Here is a 19,756-nt window from a genome sequence, read left to right on the forward strand (position 1 = left end):
GGATGCTGGTAAATGCAGGCTCCTCCCTGTAGGTGGTGAGGTCAGCCACTTGAGCTAAAGGAACACAAGTGTAAGGGACAAACATAATGTGTAAATCGCCCCAATTTAACCAAAGTTGGTGGAAATATATCTCTGTTTAAATGTAAAGGAAGAGAATTTTTTAGTTTCTTTTTAGGCTTGCAATTTAAATATTATAGTAACCAATATTATTCATACTTGGCATGAGGGTATAAACATCTATGTTTATAATCCTGACTTGGTCAGATCTTTCCCTAACACCAAAGCCACCTATGTGTGATGTTAAGAAGAAGGGTGAAGTAAACCCTCACACACTCTGCTAATGTGCCATTCTCTTCAGCAGAAAAGGGTTAGGGGAGTATTAAGACCACCTGCTGGATTACAAGCAAATGTATAACTTCACTGCTCTCTCAAATCAGATCCTATCACTCACAACACTCACACTTAAGAGTCTGTAATGTAAAAAGAACAAGAACAAAAATCATAACAACTCATTATTATCAAAGGCAGAGTTGTACCCAGAGTTGCCATGTCAACTGTCTAAATAAATTCTAGACTTAGTAGTAGTCTACCAAATAAATAAAAACAATTCATCATCCCACTGCTAATGGCAGACTAGAAGCATCTTCCCAAACCTTGTTGAGTTTTAACTGCCACACTATTCACTGGAGGACAAAAGTAGCTGCATGCCTTTTTTTATTAGTCCTGTATGCAATTACTGTATAATTTTAAGGTTTTCCTGCTATCTTCTTTGAGTTTATCACTAGAGTACTGCCATTAAAAACTACTAAATACTATGCCCAGCCAGCGTGGCTTAGTGGTTTAGCATCGACCTATGAACCAGGAGGTCATGGTTCAATTCTCGGGGTTGTGGGCTGGATGCCCAGTGCGGGCTGTGCAGGAGGCAGCTGATCAGTGATTCTATCTCATCATTGATGTTTCTATCTCATCATTGATGTTTCTATCTCTGTCTCCCTTTCTCTTTCTCTCTGAAATCAATAAAAATGTATTTTTTAAAAACTACTAAACACGATATATGAAAATTCTAGGCTAGCAACTGCACTGAGAAAGGCAGGTGTGTTCACTGTATAAAGGAGCTCAAAAGCACAATGTGAAATCAGACCACAGAGGAGAGGAATCGTTCCTGGCAGAAGAGCATGAAAGGGCAGGAATGACATGGGATTCTTGAAAAGTGGGCTCTGAAAAGGCTGCGAGCTGCTTTCCAAGTCAAGTCTAGTCCACAAAATGTTTTGTGACCAGATTGGTGCCCAAACCTTCTTAAAATATGGAAGGAAATGCAAAACAAAAACATGTAAGGCCCTGAGGAGAAAGTAGATGATGGTGTAAATGGATAGAAAGTTGTTTTATTTCTAAAGACTTAGATGAAAATGAGGCAATTCAAGGTCAGTCTCTCCGCTGACATCAGTCTCATGCAGATTTTCTAAACATGCAGACCCTCCCATGGCGGGTGTCAGGGAGAGGGCGCCCTCCTGCCGCCTGCTGTCAAAGGGGATGCTGCCTCTACTTAGTGATGTTTATAAAAATGGCAGCAGTTTCCTATTTGAATGTTAATTACTGTTATGACACACAGGATAATTTAACTTGCTTCAGTAATTTATTCTTCCTTGTAATTAGATGTCGTAATTGGAAAATCTTCCCGAGTGTAACAACAGTTCGGAAGGTGAGATGGCAGGGGGCGGGAGCTTCCCCACAGGAGCTCAACCAGGAAGCTGTGGCTCCTGTTCAACTGGCAGTCACGTGGACGGCCCGTGCCAGCGATCAGAGATGGTCCTTCTGGAACCAAGCAGGTGGCACCTGCGACCTTTAAGAGCTGGTTGATTGGAACGGAAGGCGAAGCCCCAGCAGATGGTTAGAGCTCCCCTGAGAAGAATATTAAAGACTAAACTTGAGTGAATCCAGGAAGGAGACCACAGAGGACCGCTGTCAGCCCCCTGGTCTTGCAAATATTTGCATACAGTTCAGAGACGCCATAGAGGAGTACAGGCCAAAAACATCACTGGGTGTGACGGGCTCTACTTGTGGTACTTGGTTTATGGAAGCATTTGGTGCTTGCCACGTGTACCCATAAATGTTCACTAAAATAAGCAAACGAATGATTGCACAGACGAATGAATGGGTGCATGCAGGGCTTGGAAACAGTCAATAAGCACTCACTATGGAACACATCAGGTCTGGCACTAGGACTTGACGGCGCTTTCCTCCTCTCCCAATTCCTTTTCATTGTACCCAGAGCCTTAGTGCACATCTTTACCTAAAATCCTCTTTGGGAAACATGCTATGACAGGTTATTTCAAACATACACATAAGTAGAGAGAATACCCACATGTACCCACCTTCCAGCTCTAGTAATAATGATGGCCAATCTCTCTTCCCTTACACCCTGTATTATTCACCTTCCTGTATCATGTTGACGCTAATCCCAGACATCATATCATTTCATCTGCCAATACTTACAGAGCTCATTTTTATTTTAAAAAATGTCATAATTCCTTAAATATATTAACAAGGATTCCTTAATGTCATCAAATATTCAGGCAGTAAATCTTTCCTCTAACTGTATTACAAACTGTAAGAGTTTACAGATTACACAAAGTAACCACAATACAAAGAAGGTTCAGGCGTTAGGATTAATTGAGAGATCTCTTAAATCCTTTTAATCTACAGATCTCCCTCCCCATCTCTTTCTTCTTCAGTTGTTTTTCTTTTTGTCATTGAAATGAAGTGATTTGTCCTGTACTGTTGTCCAGTCAACAATAGATTTTTAAAATTATTATCTCCATAACGTGTAATTCACACTGTTCCCTTGGCCTCTGTACCTGCTGGTAACTGGTAGACAGAGAACGAGGCCAGATCAGGTTACAGTGTGAAATTTTGGCAAGAATATCTCAGAGGCTGGCTTCCTCGCCAGGAGACACGCCATCCCAGGTTGTCTGTGTAGTGGTGTCGGCAGCCAGTGAGGCCCACCGCTCAGATCCATGAACTCATCAGGAGTTGCAAAATAATGAATTCTGACTTTCTGAAATTTTCCTCATTTGTTAGCTAGATTATTTCTCTAAAGAGAGACTCTCTCGACGACTTCCGGCAGCTCCTCTCGCAGGGGGTTGGCTGTTGGCGGCGATGTGGTTAAGCTCATGTGTGGCGGTGTGAGCGAAAGAGTTTGGCGCAATGTCTCACACCATTTTGCTGGTACAGCCTACCAAGAGACCAGAAGGCACAACTTATGCTGATTATGAATCAGTGAATGAGTGCATGGAAGGCGTTTGTAAAATGTATGAAGAACATCTGAAGAGAATGAATCCCAACAGCCCCTCTATCACATATGATATCAACCAGTTGTTTGATTTTATTGATGATCTGGCGGACCTCAGCTGTCTTGTCTACCGAGCTGATACCCAGACATACCAGCCTTATAACAAAGATTGGACTAAGGAGAAGATCTACGTGCTCCTTCGTCAACAGGCCCAACAGGCTGGGAAATAGTTGTGTTGGAAGCATTTGGGGGTTGGGGGTGGGCTTGGAACACAGGTATGTACAGCTGTCTGTAGTGAAGTTTTGTATTATAGTAATCCTGTTTCCATTTTGGTATTCTCTAGCCAGGATTGAACGTGTTAGATGATATGTGAGGATCTTGTTCAATCTGAACTCCCATCACCCCCTTCTTTTCTCTTTTTTTCCTTAAACATTGTTATGATGACTTAGAAGTTTTTCTTTGTCAGTTAATGTTGATTCCAATCCTTCATATCTGCTTTATAACATTCACTGTACTAACCCTTCTTCAAGTTGGGGTGGGGAGGTAGTGACACAGTTTAATTATGTGCTAAGATAAAGTCTTAGTGAAAAACAAATAAATGTTCTTTAGTTACAAAAAGAGAGAGAGAGAGAGAGAGAGAGAAACTCTCTCATCAGATACTCGGCTAACCTGAGATACAATTCATAAAGGGAAGCAAGGGAAATACTTGATTCTTTCCCTTTGTTCACCAGTATTCGAAATAATGAGCTGATTCCCTAATATCATCTAAAAAAGTGACCAATGAGGGTTTTATTTTTAACTCAGAAAATTCTCCACATCTGTGTCAGAAATCCAAAACTGCCCATCATCTAAGTATGACGGGGTTTGGCAGTGAGTGAAGATGTAATATAGAGTCAACCCTTCCTTCTCTTTAGGGCCTCTCTAGCAAGCAAACCCCTTTTCTGAATTTGAATATCCCCAAGTAAGAACATTCGAATAAACCAAAAACTCTGTGACCCTATTTAAGAATACCACCTATCTAACTCCTTCCCTCAAAGTCACGGTGCTTGCCACCTGAAGGGCAGAAGAGAATGGCAGCGACCACTGTTCCGCTGTTCAGCACAGGGCTGCCTCTGCACTCCCACAGGGGACATGGGCAGAGCAGGAGAGGCAAGAAGCCCTAAGGAGACATGATGGGCCTTAAAAGCAACCAATACCACGGAGGGCACATATTCCACAGTAGCTTGTACATCATGCAGCTCCATTTGTTCCTAGATAAAATGATCACTTAAGCTATGAAAATTACTATCATTCATCTCTCCACATGCATGCCCATCCTTCTTGAGAAGTGGGAGGAACTATGAGCCAACGTGGTGTGCAAACAAATGCTCTTGTGAACAGAGGGAAACCAGTTCCTAGAGGTTTAATTCCACTGAGAGAAACGGCAGCCCCATGCAAAGCAGCGCCATGTCCCACGTGCAGTGCACTGGGAGGAATTAGGAAGCAACTCGATGAATGAAGTTTCTCCTGCACTCTCCCTACATCTCACCTTGGATCATATGCCCCGGTCTCCACTCCAGTGAAAAGGAGGGGTGTCCTTGAAATTACAGGCAGCTGTGATGGAAGACATCTGTCTACTTATAAAATTAATAAAACGTATTTCCGACTATCAACTGACATGCTCCCCTCCTCCCAAAGCTGAGACTACCCAGCGGTGGCAATGCAGCTGACACCCTATTTGCCAATACAGGACTCAGGAATCCAATGGTAACGTTATGAATTGTATCACTGCAGGAATGGCACTCCGGGCAGGCTCCACACACAAACAAAGGAAAGCGCGGAATTCTGTTCCCAGGGGTGCAAATAGCTCCTTCATTGTATAATGTCATTTATGAGAGACAGAATTCAAGTTACTGAGGAAAGACACAGACCAGGGCAGTCAGCTTTGGATCCATCCCCAATCTGAACTCAGGAAGATGGAAGCCGCCGAACCCTGAGACATATTATCACTCCTGCTACTTGGTGCCGAACACCAGGGACCTAAATAATATATCTGCCAGATGCCCACATGCACCCCAGAGCAGAGGAGCCTACGAGAAAAGGCTGGAATACTGCTTTCCTGAATAAACTGCTCAAGCACCTGGCATCTTCCTATCTTCACTTTACAGAGATAATTACCTCTGCTTATTTGGCAGGGCCATTTTTAATGACAAAAAGAATTCTTTGAAATCTTCAAAGAAATAGCACCATTTTAACCTAATTATGAAGAAAACAGAAGGAGAAACTTGAGCAAGCTGTGTAAAATCCGCCCAATTAATCCAATTTTACAAAGAGAGGGGGGGGGTGATCAAATTCTAAGACAGGGGAGCATCCGTTATCAGTGCCACCAACACTGTCTTTCTTACCAATTCCTTGGGGAAATTAAAGCCTCCTACCCCTCCTTGGCATCCCCTCCTCCCACCTCCTTAGCTTCCCCAGGTTCTCCTCCAACGTCTTGGCTCCGTGGCCACCTTTACCTCCCTACTGTAGTCTCTCTCCTCACCCTCCCACGGCCACCTCACTGCGCTGACGGGGACCTCAGAGTCCTCCTCACCAGGCTCCTGCCCAGTAAAAGGGAAAGCTGAAGCCAGGGGGGATGCAGAAACAAGCTCAGGTCACGTAGCCAATTACGGCACTAGCAAAGCTGGGTCCCCATGCAGACACCTGACGCCCAGTACTGTGCTCTTCCCACTGCACCACACTACCTTCTCCCTGGGCCTATTCACCACTCTGACCCAAGAAATGGACTAAGGGACCGGTCACTACATCTCATTATTTTCCCACCCTGTGAAGGGCTTAGAGTCACAGTTAGAAAAACAAGGTAAAACTAACCACAGAAATCAGGCTAGGATCCTGCATGTGGAAGATACCCTCCAAGTTCAACGTTCTGTACGGCTAACCCAGCACGTCCAGGGAGTGAGATTCGAGAGGCGCTGCACAGGGACCTTCTCGCAGCCGTTCCTGCCCCCAGAGGAGTCTCCCAGGGTCAAGCTTAGCCTCTTATTCGAGAAACAGCTCTTGATTCTTAACTGCGACTTGCACTTTCCAGCACAATCACTCTCCAGCTCCAGCTGAAAAGGCGGAATGCACCAGCCGAAGTGCAGAGGGCACGACTGGCACGGAGAATGCGGGTACTTTTATCAACGCACATGGCTAAGTGTGTCCCCAGCCTTACCTTTAACAAGTTAAATAATCTTAGCCCTTTAACCCTGTCAATTATATTTTTGGTTTTTGTGTAAGGCTCCTTCAAATGGTCCATGATGCTTTTTTGAAAGCTGGAGTCCAGAAACAAGGACAAGTAGATGAAGTCCTTAATATAAGAGAAATCCCATCAAGCAAAGTATTAGAAAATCTTATAAGTCCATGGAAATCAACGAAACCTCTTTGCAAAAGAAGCAACATTCAACACAATAATATTTTCAGATAGAATAACTTGCAGACTTGAGGAATAACCAGAAACTAACGAGAAAACATCAAGTGAGTCTTAAAAATAGTTTCCAGAACAAACCCAAGCACAGTCCATTAGATATCGTTTAATTCGGCAGCTCTAACCATGTAGCTAAACAAGAGGAGGTTGGCCTAAGAGATAAAAGCCAGGGATGTCCAAGCTAAATCCCTTAAATATTGACAGAACAAACTTACAAAGAAGGAAGGTGAGTGGATTATGGGAAATATAAATAGGAATTCCATTTCCTACAATGTAAAGAATGAAAATTAAATAAAGATCCCGACTGAGCTAGCAGAGTGTGTTTAGAAAAAAAAATAGTAGTTGGGTGTGTGCTCGAGGTGTAGAGTCTTGAAAATAATAAGGCTATTAAATTGCAAGCATCAGGGTAGTGGAGCACTCGCTCACAAGATTATGAAAATTGAGCTTTCCAAAGTGAATTTGAAAAGGAAACAGGTAAAAGGAGGTCAGCTCATCACAGGCAAGGAGGAAGTGTCTATTATTTGGCTGGCTGTTTTAAATTAATATCCTGGAACATTAGCAGGTTAAAGAGCTCTATAAAAATGACAGAGAGAGAAGCAAATGGGGTAGAAACAATAGTGTTTACACCTTAGTAATAGAAAGGTATTACAAGTAGGATTTACAAGGTGCTAACATGACATATATCAAAGTCAAAAGGCTAGCTTTAAAAAAATGATGAGAAAGGCATTAGGCATGGAAGGAAAGCCGAGGACCTGAGAAACTCCATCTATGCACATAGCAGATTTTAAACCAGGGAAGCTGCCCCAAGACCCATGAACGATCGATCATGTTCTGTTATTCCCCAGCCAGCAGAATTCCCACTGCATCCAACCAGTGAGAAGAATAGAAAACACTTGCCCTTTCTTTTTCTTTTTTAAACTAATTTTTAGAGAGAGACGAAGGTAGAGGGAAAGAAACATCAACGTGAGAGAGAAACATCAATCAGCTGCCTCCTGCATGCCCCCTACTTTCTAGCCCACGACCCTGTCATGTGCCCTGAAAGAGAATCAAAGCAGCAATCTTTCAGTTCATGGGACAATGCCCAGCCAATTGAGCCACTCTGGCCAGGGCAACACTTGTCCTTTCTGAGATAGTTACATATGCTGAGAGATAACCGACATCTTCCAAGTTAGCACACACACACATCGGCTGGCTTGGTAATGTCCTCAACACTGACCTGGCCTCCTCTGGGAATAGCACTCTTATCATCCCTCAATCTGTACCTTAGATGTAGGATTTCTACTTCTCAAAAGATCGCATCTTGTTAGGGACCGAATGTTTGTCAACCACAAAATTCGTATGTTAAAGCCTTACCTCCCAATATGAATATATTTAGAGAAGGTGCCTCAAAGGAAGTAATTAAGACTTAGTGAGGCCACAGCCCTGATCCAACAGGATGAGTGTCCTGATAAGAAGAGACACCAGAGAGCATGTTCTCTCTCTCAAGAGTACACAGAGGACAAGCCACGTGAGGACATAGCAAAACAGCAGCCCCATAGGAGTGAAAAGGAAAGTCCTCACCAAAAATCAAATTGGCTGGAACCTTGATCTTGAACTTGTAGACCCCAGAACTCTGAGAAAACCAATGTCTGCTGTTTAGGCCAGGCGTCTGTGGCATTTTGTCAACGCAGTCTGAGCTAAGAACACCTGCTCCATCAGAGTTTAACAGTGATTTCCCGACTGGCAGGAATGAGAGTTTTGTCTAATGCTCTGTGAGTCTGGGTGCTCTGAAATGCATTATGAATATAATAATGACTTAACAACAACATTGACCATAACACCCACCATTTTCTATAAGCACAGTTAGCATTACAAGCTGAGATACCATTTTTACAGGCTAACAAATTTTTCTCCCTATTAAAAAGCAGACTGTAGAATGTTCACCATTTCTTCATGCACTACTAAAAATTGTCAATAGCAATTCAAGCACTATAACTCCTTTTTGAGAAATAGAAACACAACAAATGATATATCTCCTGCAATGCTAGTTTATATACACAAGTGTGCTGAAAATACTACAAAGAATTTCTGTTGCAATTTTTATACAAATAAGATACTTCAGTTCCATGATTATGTGCCAATTCACCTAAATATTAACAAATGTTGGACCGTTCACGCCAGGCTCAGAGAATATCAAGTCATAGTCACAGAATCACAAAATCATAGAAGCACAGATGAGGGCTCATTAAGGTCAACCTCACTTTTTTCCTTAACTGAGGAAAGCACAGCTCAGTAATATGAGCGCCTTACTCAAGGCAACATAAACAGATCCTTAATTCCCAGAACTGTGCTGTTCTCCTGTGATGGTAAGGAATAATGTTTTTGCAAAAAAAATGAATCTCAAAATACTCTGCTGAATATGCTATTAAAATATACATTCATATAACAAGAAGAGACACATGAAAAGCAGGAGAGATAAAACTATCTTAAAGACTCAGGAGAGGCTAGGGAGTGTTTTTAAGTGGATCTGTTCTGGGGATCATCTCAACGGCCTCCCTGTGACGGGCCTCAATCACTTAATGCTGCCCGTCTCTGCAGAGAGGCAAGCAGAGAAGGGGCCGACGTACACCCTCAGTTTATTGGCATTTGTATCCGGGCAGCACTCTGTGGTTTTAAGACAAATTGAAACTCCATCACGTGCTGCTTTTAAAGACCAAATGGCCAGAATAAAACTCGCAGGCCCAGCCAAGGCAGGATGCAGCCAATTGTGTGTGCTTCGGAGAAAATGGAGCTCCGAAAGCAGTGTAATTCTTTCCTTCTTTCCTTCTCTTTACAAGATTTTTAAAAACAGAACTGACAAGGTAACAAACAAGGGGAAGTGTGGAGCCAAGTTTAAAGTCAGGACCGGGTTCTTTATGGAGCCAAATTTACTTCTAGAAACGTACATTAAACACAACTCCCACCTGAGCAATGGTCTCAAAGGACAGGTAAGATAGATTGACCCTCCAATGCATAGCTATGGAGACCAAAAGACCTGAATTCAAGCCCCAGCTCACGCGTGCTGAGTGTGAGGCCTTGAACAAGTAACATAGCCTCTCTGAACTGGTTTCCTCAAAGTAACACCTCACAAGGCTGATGTGAGGATTAAATAAAATAGTGCACACAAAGCAGGACACAGAGCCTGGCACAATCTCAAGAGCTTAACATAAACTTTTAAAAGAGTAGACAGAAGGGAGGAGTAGCTGAAGCACAGAATGAGTTTCTAGCGTGAAATGCATTAATTTAAATTAATACTCAAAGACTAAGTAAAACATACCAAAGTTTTCTCTCTCCTACCAAAACAAATAATAATAATAAATAATAATAGAAGATAGCCATGGTCATAATTTTCAACTTGTTCTTCAGCTATTATTTGTCTCTAACAACTTTTTGGATGGATTATGGTATTTCAAGGGACCAAGGGCAAAGTAGAACCGGAGGGGAAGGCAAGGGAAAACAGAGGTGGCGCTAGAACAGCCGTGGGCAAACTAGGGCCCGCGGGCTGGATCCAGCCCATTTGAAATGAATAAAACTAAAAAAAAAAAATAAAAAAAAAGACCGTACCCTTTTATGTAATGATGTTTACTTTGAATTTATATTAGTTCACACAAACACTCCATCCATGCTTTTGTTCCGGCCCTCCGGTCCAGTTTAAGAACCCATTGTGGCCCTCGAGTCAAAAAGTTTGCCCACCCCTGGGCTAGAACGAACAATCTCAGGGAAGCGCAATGAGGTCTTCCTCCTAATGCCAGCACAGAGCACCATGCGATACTCCACAGGTGAGCTCTCAAATCGGGCGGCCCTGGGTTTGAGGTAGCAATCCACCCACACCCCACACAATGAATAGCCTGCCGGGTGCAGAGAAACTGCGGAGAGGGGAGAAAGCTCTCCTCCCAGCTCATTCTGGATACCACTGTTTTGCACACGAGAGTTTACGTGGCTTGTTACCAACTAGAGAAACACAATCCGCCAGTTCTCCATCTGCCATGGTCTGGTGTGTGGTTTTCAGATTCCTTGTCCGGGATCGTTCATGCTCCATCCTCATTGGCTGGACCCACAAATAACAGTTTTGCCTAAAACCATCACCACAAGTTAGAGTGAAAAAATGCCAGAACCCTAGGCTAGTGGGTAAAAAAAACCAACGTCTTCCCTCACGATTAACCTTGGGAGGCTTTAACTGATTATATAAGCATTTTGGTTTCTATAGAGGGAGGATGCATTTTTAGAACATCTTGAGGCACAAAAATCAGTTATCTATTTAAAAGAGAATAAAATTTAAACAATATTTATTAAATGTAAATAATGGTGGAAGGTGTATCTAAATATAAAAAAAAATGGCTCTGCCGAAACCGGTTTGGCTCAGTGGATAGAGCGTCGGCCTGTGGACTGAAGGGTCCCGGGTTCGATTCCAGTCAAGGGCATGTACCTGGGTTGCAGGCACATCCCTAGGAGGAGATGTGCAGGAGGCAGCTGATCGATGTTCCTCTTTCATCGATGTTTCTAACTCTCTATCCCTCTCCCTTCCTCTCTGTAAAAAAATCAATAAAATATATTTTAAAAAAAAAATGGCTCTGAAAAGAATGAGACAATATTGTTTAAAACCAAGAGAATTGGGGGGAATTAGAATATTGCCCTGAGCAAGAGGAGGCCGAGAGGTCTTCATGGGTCCTGTGTCTGTGCGACCACTCATTCCTGAATGTCTTCAAGCCTCAGCTTCCTCCTCTACATCTGCCCAGGACCCCACTGCGTTCTCATGAGGATCAAATCTAGTAACGTAGCTATTCTTAAACCCTGGCCCTCCCACCAGCAGCATCAGCAGCCCGGAAACTTCCAAATGCACAGCCTCAAGCCCCACCCAGACCTACTAAATCAGAAACTCCAGCAACCTGTACCTCTGTTGCACCCTAAAGTTTGAGAGCCACTGCAAAAACATATGTAAAAGTAATTTTTAAAATCTTAAGATGCTGCCGAGACCGGTTTGGCTCAGTGGATAGAGCGTCGGCCTGCGGACTGAAAGGTCCCAGGTTCGATTCCGGTCAAGGGCATGTACCTGGGTTGCGGGCACATCCCCAGTGGGGGATGTGCAGGAGGCAGCTGATCGATGTTTCTCTCATCGATGTTTCTGACTCTCTATCTCTCTCCCTTCCTCTCTGTAAAAAATCAATAAAATATATTTTAAAAAAATAAAAAATAAAAAAATAAAATCTTAAGATGCTAAATAGAAAGTTGTTATTGTGGAAAAATTAAGAATGTTACATTTGTTTGAAGATTCTAAGAACTTTCACTTGTACATCATTGAATATAGACAAACCTATGTATGCCCAGATTCACAGTACATTTGTTTCTTTAGTAAATGTTACTATAAAATAAACTATCTGTAATTACAGCACCTATCAATGTTAAAATGTACTATTATTTAGTCATAACTTCAAAAGGACTGGGGAAAAAGAAATCAAATTAATAACCATTACATATTCTTTAAAAGTAAATATTACGTTACATTGATTTAAACCCAGTTATTAGTAAATTAGAAGATAAATTTGAGATTAGCACCTCTGACTGTGTGCTAACCTCTCCTGAAGGTCTGGCAAAGGTTTGGATTAAAAATTACATAAAATTGTTGCACCTGTGAAATAATACTGCTGTTTCCAGGAAGTTCATTGCCTCAAGAGGTGCGACTCCCAGGGCAGAGGCAGAGTAAAGCTGATGTTACTGAGGTTTTGCTTCAGCCCAGGAGATAGGAAGGACAGTTGTGACTATGAAGTAAGCAACTGCTAATAACTTCATGTTTTTAAAAATATTTTAATGGAAATATAAAATATATTTAAATGAGTGCAATATCATTATCAAACAAAACACACAAAAAAGGAGGGGGGAGGGCTCTCCTTGAAACAGAGTTCCATTTTAGAGTACGGTTTCCTTTCCGGTCCAATAGCAGCACCGCAGTGGCCACAGGGGCTCTGTGACAATAGGCACATTTTCATAAACACTTCAGCGCATCTGGACTCGACTCCAGTTCCCTGCCAGGCACACCATTCTGTCAGTGGCGCAGGCATACTCACCTCCTGCCTCTGAAACCCAAAATGGCCCAGAAGGCCCCAGACCTTGTGACACAGAGCCCAAGAAAAAACACAGAGAGGAAAACAAAAGCTAAAACCACGTTCTACTAGCTCGCCTTCCTCTGATTTTACCCTCTGTGGTTCAGACTCCCCAGCACTGGCACAGGACACCTCTCACTAGGCTACTACCCCGCAGGTCACTGACACATCACACATGCCCGGATGGCTACAACGGGTGAGTGGCTCTCCCACAGAACTCAGCAGCAGGCTGGGAAGCTCTATAAAAACTCTGATTGTGCTGCATCTTTCACCGAAGGACTCAGTGCTTGTTGATGTCAGCTGTTGCAATGGCTGCTGCCTGTGATCATAGGCTATCTTTTACCCGGAAAGAATGAGGAAGGCTTTCTCAGGGTAATTTACTAGCAAACAGAGGACAACACTGTCTGAAAAGCTAGAGAAAATAAAGGTTATTGTCACTCGTGTGTTTTAAAAAACTTCCCTGAAATATCGCTGATATTGAAGACGTTTACTCCCTATTATTTATAAGCCAAGAGATCGCAGGCCTAGCAGCTCCGTCAGCCTGGGAGGGGGACCTGGGAGGGGGACGTCCGTCCTGGACGCAGCATATGAGCTCCTGGCTGTCTCCGGCCATCCTGTTCCGGCTGGTCAATGCTATGCAGCGCCAGCGGCCACATATTCTCCCAGTCACTCCTGGCACAGACACTGAAGTGTGTCTTTTAGTTTTCATTGTGTAACAAGCACAGTAAATGCCCAGCTTCCGACCTCACTTGCTGGCCTGTCTGCATCTGCATCTCTAATGCAGATGAAACTACTGGAAAGGTCCCTAAAGGAAAAGCACACAGGCACTCCCCGGGCACAGCCAGGAAATCATGGCTTTGTTACACTCATCAGAAGTGATCCTGGAAAATCATACAGGCACATGTATGGAGACAAACATGCAATTCTAAGGCAAGGGTGCAAGTTCTTACAAAGTATGTGTTCCTTTTAAATCTTATTTTTGGCAATTCTTAACCATAGCTACAACAGAACATTCTCCTTGGAAAAAAACAATTAAAGCTATTCCTATCATACTTTGGTTACTGACACTGAAAAGCAATAGGACTGCTCAGTAAGACGCTCAAGCAACTTAAAAGTTAGTTAAAACTCTTACAGGGAGCCGAGCAGCAGATTCCCCAGCAGCAACAAGCTGAACGGGCATCCTCTCTCGTTTTCCATCCTCTAAGACACCGGGCTCCTGGTACAAAGGCCGATTCTAGAAAGAGACCAGGAAATACACAAGATGCGCCTGGAGCATCCTGCAGTGCGGGAGGTAGGAAGTGCTGAGAACAAACAAAAACCCCACAAAGACGGGAAGACAAAGGGCCATGGGAGCCAGCTGAACGAGTTCCCAGGAGTCAAAGCTAGAAGCTTCCAGCAACAACACAAACAGAGCAGCATCAGGTTAGTACCCAACGTGCAAAATAAACATCCACGAGCCCATGTGGATATAAATAGATGACCTAGTCAATTAATTAACTAGTTAGTCAATTAATCTTAAGGAGATGAGACAAATCTATGCATCAGAGTCACATATAATTTATGTAAATACTATTCTTCCAAGGAGGTGGGTCAGAGCTCCTCACTGCTTCCGTGTGGGTGGCACATAGCAACTTCCTTTTAAGAGGACGGTATGGAAGAGAGGGGAGAATGAGTATGCAGTGGAGAAACTTCACAAACACTGCTCAGCCAGGAGATCGCGGTCACACCAACAATGTCATGTTGACAATGCATGCCTGTCACATGATGTGATGAAAATGGCACGTGACCTCTGTGGTCTTCCTCTTCAAAACCCCACACCCCACCCTAATCATGAGAGAACTTCAGACAAATCTTAGTTTCTTTCTACTTATGGGACATTCTATGAAACACCTGACCAGTTCTCCTAAAAACTGCCAACATCCTCAAAAACCAGGTCTGAGAAACTGTCAGAGAGGAGCCTGAGGCCACAGGAGGACTGAGGGTAACACGGTACCTGGGTGGGATCCTGGTACAGAAAAGGCATCAGGTACAAAGAAAGGAATCTGAATAAAGTATGGACTTTAGTCAACAATAGTGCCTCAACATTGGTTCAATGACTGTACCAACGGCAGCATGCTAATGTAAAGTGTTAATAACAGGGAAAACTGCGTGCGAGGCATGTATGAACTCTGAACTGTCTTCACAATGTTACAATCAATCTAAGCTGTTCTAAAATTAAATGTTCATTTGTAAAATCTTTCCAATACTAAATCATATCACATGCCACTTTTGCTTTGTTGTAAAATATTCATTTGCTTGTTTGCCGTTGTGATTGTGGTGAAGGGTGTGGACTGGGATCAAACTGCTTGGATCTGAATCCAGTTCAACTGTCTCCATCGATTTTTAGTGGCTTTGTGCTTGGCCTGCGCACAGAATACAGCTCCCAGGACCCAACATGATTTCAGTGACCGTCAGCACAATCGCTGCTCTTCCAACAACGAGAAACGAGACAAATAAGGCCCCATCAGCAAGGCCGCTATCACAGGGTAGCCATGTCTGATGGTGACCAGGCCAATGTGCTGCTCTGAAGGGCACTGGGGTACAAAGCCTTTGGCAGCGTGGCCCCCATTCCCAGTGAAGGCCGGCTCTCTGTCCCAAGAACAGATGTAGCCTCGACGTGATTAATGCCTCTGTGAAGAGCAGGACTGATTTTCGGAGCTGTCAGCAGTTCCCCGTGATGTGAAGCCTGCCTGTGCATTGCTAATATTCAGATGAGGCTACTCAGACCTATTTTCTTTCCATCAGCAAAGAGTATAAGAAAAAGGTGCAAAATGAATTTGATGAAAACATCTGAAGATGCTTTTAATAACAAAATCGCCAGGGTTACAGAGTTATTTGTTGTGTGTTTTTAAAGCTTACATGTAAAGCTTATAAGATTTACAACTTCTTCCCTACCAATAAATGCTTCTCACATGAATATTCATGCACAATTGCCGTGGCTTTTACCATCTAAGGTAGTCATTAAAGGCTTGTCATCTTGGTCCAACAATGCCTTGGCACTTCTAAATTATTAAATCTTAGTCTACAGCTTTGAATGCTATAATAGCAACATAAAACAGAGAAATAAATTACCAGTATGACTAATCAAAGGTCACAATTTTCAGCCAAAGCTCAAAACTTTCTAGTGTCACCTACTTTTTAATATAAAACTATTAAGACTTTTTTCTTGACCACACTGAATGAATAAAAAGATGACATTAAGTGAAATAAATGAAAAGACTGAGAGTAGTAGCTACTCTTTAGATATACTATACGTAGCTAACAGGCAGAAGAGGTTTTAGAATTGCATTGACTGTCACAGCGCCTAATACCAAGTTTAATTTGGGATTACGCTAGGCTGCTGCCCGGGAGCTACCCTGCCTGGACCGCAAACCTCTGTGAAGCTACTGACTGGAGAGCCCAGGGTAGGAAACCTGTGCTGTCTCTTCTTTGAATGCACTGAGCACTGGTTGTGCAAAGAAAAAGGTTATCAGTGAACAAATGACTGTATCTGCTTGTGAAATTACTCCCAATCAAGTGTGCGAGTCAGGGGACTTTGGGTGTAAGCAACACAAACAACCCCGCTCATTTCCGGTGGGTGGTGGTGGTGGTGGTGGTGGTTGTTGGTGATGGTGATGGTGGTGGTGGTGGTTGTTGGTGGTGGTTGCTGTTATTGTAGTTATTATTGTTGTAAGTGTGTACTCTAAGGGACCACAGCAGTTGCAAGGTTCTAAATAGCAGCAACTCCTTGTCAGTCCTTCCCTCAGGACAGGATTCCACACATCTGCAGCATCATGTCACTCAGTTCAAGAGTCAGAAGAGCACATCTGATAGCTGGCTTGGGTTGTATGTTCACCAGGGGATCTTGATTGACAATTACAGTAGGTCTTTATCAAAAGGGGGAATACAAGTTACAAAAGCAAATGTGGAAGGTGCGGATACTGGGCAGACATGAGCACGGATGCCCACTATGATGTGGAACAAGGGTCCTCAAACTACTGCCCGCGGGCCACATGCAGCCCGCTGAAAACATTTATCCGGCCCCCCGGGTGTTTTTGCTGCCGCTGCCTGTCCTGCTTAGCAGCCGACTCGTCCTGGGCCCGCAGTGCGCATGTGTGGAATGTCTGAGGGACAGTGAACTGGCCCCCTGTTTAAAAAGTTTGAGGACCTCTGATGTGGAAGAACAGGGATAGGAACAACCAAGTCATCTCCAGGATGTGGTGGGCATTTTGCTTTCTCATACATCTGACTCACTTCTCCAAACAACCTTGAGAGGTGGGTATTATAAGCTCCATTTACTAGAGTTCAAATTGAAGTTCACGGAGTTTAAATTTCTTTGCTGAAGTCACATAGAATCAAGCCTAGGTTTTTCTATTCTCTTCTACCTCCCAATGGAAATAGCAGTGAAACAGAAGTGTCAAGATGTGAAACAAATCCATTTATAGTTTCAGAAATGCAAGTCTCTTGAAAACAACAATCTTGATGATAAGGACTTCTTGGCCTTATGTTTTCACATAATGTTTTCACCTAATATACACAGAATCCTATTCATTCAATAAAAACATGTTATTTGCATATTTATAAGCCTGCAGTGTCCATGGCTAACGACAGAATATGGCAACACCAAGGTAACAAATCCAATTCTTAGAAACAAGTTAATGAATTTGCTCATCTTGACAATCTCAGAATGCTCCTCCAACTACTTGTGACAGGCATTATATTTGGCACTGGTGACAAGGGATACCAGCTAGGAATATAAACATACCAACAGAAGCCACTAATCCCTAATGGCAAATCGTCAGCCCTATTAACAGCGGGCCAGGGAGCATTGTTTAAACCAGTGCAAGCCCAGCATTTTCCACCACAGGGAACATGTGGGTTCGTCTCTAGATCAGCCCCAGCACACACAGGCAATTCCGTCCGTTATTTGGGTTCCTATGTCTGTAACCTGAGCAGATGATAGACACGCTTTATGTGAAATATTTAATTAGGCCATCAGGAACGGGGTGGTACCAGCTGCTCTGGCCCGCTGACCTAGAGGAAGAGATCGCAGCAAAATGATGACAGCGCTCAGATGAAGCCCAGGAATGGAGACAGGTCATGGAAACATCAGCGGCTCTCACTCTGCCGCACTGCAGGCTGAGAACTGTCTGCTCAGCACAGCAATCCGGCTCCTATCCCTCACCGTCAGGCGCTGGGTTTATTAACAATCATTCTGACGTGACTTCTACTAACACATACGGAGTAAAAGTTCTGGAAATGTGTACTTCAAAACAGTAATGATTGTTATTTCTAGATGGTGAGCTTCTGGATGAATTTTATTTTCTATTTCTTACCAGTATTTTCTACAATGTTCTTTCATGATTTAAAGTATTTTGAGTTAAAAAACTAAGGACTTACACACGTCTTTGTATATAGTATCTGAGTCCTGAAACACTGCCATAGAAACCCGTTTTTTCTTACAAATAAGGAACTCTATCCTTTCGCATTTAAGCAATTTTTCATCTTTCATATGCGACCCGCCCAATAGGCCTATGACTCCTCCTAATGTCTCAGAGCTCAGCTCCTCCAGCCAGTCCTTAGGCTCCTGCTGTGGCCAGGTCCTGGCTGGGTCTCGAGCCTGCCTGCCTCCACCACACCTACTCCTTCCCCTCCTCCTCAAAGGCCTTCCAGAGACACCTCCTTCCTCTAACCGTGACCTCTCTTCAATCAGACTACCAGGATGTGAAGCACTGAATTCACACAGTCTCAAAAATGCAGGTCCTCCTAGAAAACAGCAGCTGATACAAGAACGTCTCGCCCTCACGCATCTAACAAAATACAGGCCGACGCCTCTTCCACCCAATAAATGCATGCGACTTGCTTACACAGAAGCCGGGGGTCTCCACGGCCAGTGACACGTATGTTGCTACCAAGGCAACAAATAAACCCAACTGCTCCTCGACCTCCTCACACAGGAAATGGGTACCGAGAGCTCCCTGTTTCCTTTCGCGTTTCCAGAGCGGATCTCGGAGCCTGGGCTGTCTCCCTCTTCCTGATGAGTCAGTTACATTAATTCAATAAACATCCAAGGAGCTCTGAGCCAGATGTGGACCAGGTACTGCGGACTTTTCTAGATAACCATCAGAGGTCCCTGCCCTCACAGAGCCAACAATCTCGCTACTTCCATCATCCTCTCCTCCTCCGGGCCCGGACGCTGCCATCAAAGAACCACAGGTGGAACGCATTAAACATTTCTTTTCTCTCAGCTCTGGAGGCTGGAACTCCGAGGCCAAAGTGTTTGCAGGCGTGGTTTCCCCTGAGGCCTCTGCTTGGCTGGCAGGTGGCGGTCTTCCTGCCGGGGCCTCACATGGCCGTCCCTCTGTGCATGCCCTGCCCTGCTGTCCCTCCCTCTTTCACAAGGACACCAGTCACACTGGGTTAGGACTTTACTCTAAAGGTCTCACTTTTACTCAGTCGCCTCTTTTTAAGGCCTCACCTCCAAGTTCACACTGCGAGGTAACTGGAGGTTGAGACTTCAAATATAAATTTTGGAAGAACACAATCTGGCCCTCACACCCCCACCACGCCCTCCTCTCCCCCTCAGGCTCTCGCTTAACCTTGGCTCTCCTCCCTCAGAAAGTCACACCCTCAAACCCTTTTCCTATCTAAACCCCAACAAGCTGCCCCAGCCCACATCCTCCCCTCTTCCATCTGGCTGCTTCCCTTCACCGCCAAGATGTGAAAACACCCAGAACTCAGAGTCTCCTGCCCAAATCAGAGGGGCAGACCGTCATAGGCAGGTGGAAACCCAGAGGGCACCAGTCCCCTCGCATGGTGACCCCACCCCCAGCCCAGGGCCGGCTAACTGCAGTCAGGTGTGAAAACTGCTCTGACTTTCCAGAAAAC

The 19,756-nt window shown here is 43.9% G+C and overlaps 1 protein-coding gene and 1 pseudogene across 4 annotated transcripts in view; one reads left to right on the plus strand and one right to left on the minus strand.

Annotated features, from left to right (window-relative positions):
• The window catches only part of SMYD3 (SET and MYND domain containing 3), a 521,599-nt gene that overhangs the window by 259,942 nt on the left and 241,901 nt on the right, over positions 1-19,756 (minus strand). Inside the window, exon 1 of one of the 4 annotated variants that reach the window (XM_070401164.1) lies at positions 13,983-14,049. The exons of the other annotated variants lie outside the window; for them this stretch is intronic. Coding sequence (XP_070257265.1) covers positions 13,983-14,030 — 48 coding nt within the window. The 5' untranslated portion in view covers positions 14,031-14,049. Of the gene's footprint in view, positions 1-13,982; positions 14,050-19,756 lie in introns of those variants that run through there. 4 annotated transcript variants of the gene reach the window in all.
• On the plus strand, positions 3,168-3,824 carry LOC138999143 (enhancer of rudimentary homolog pseudogene; annotated as a pseudogene).

This window comes from Myotis yumanensis, unplaced genomic scaffold, assembly GCF_028538775.1.
Source record: "Myotis yumanensis isolate MYYU_CA2020_CCGP unplaced genomic scaffold, mMyoYum1.0.hap1 SCAF_22, whole genome shotgun sequence".
NCBI classification, from domain to species: Eukaryota; Metazoa; Chordata; class Mammalia; order Chiroptera; family Vespertilionidae; genus Myotis; species Myotis yumanensis.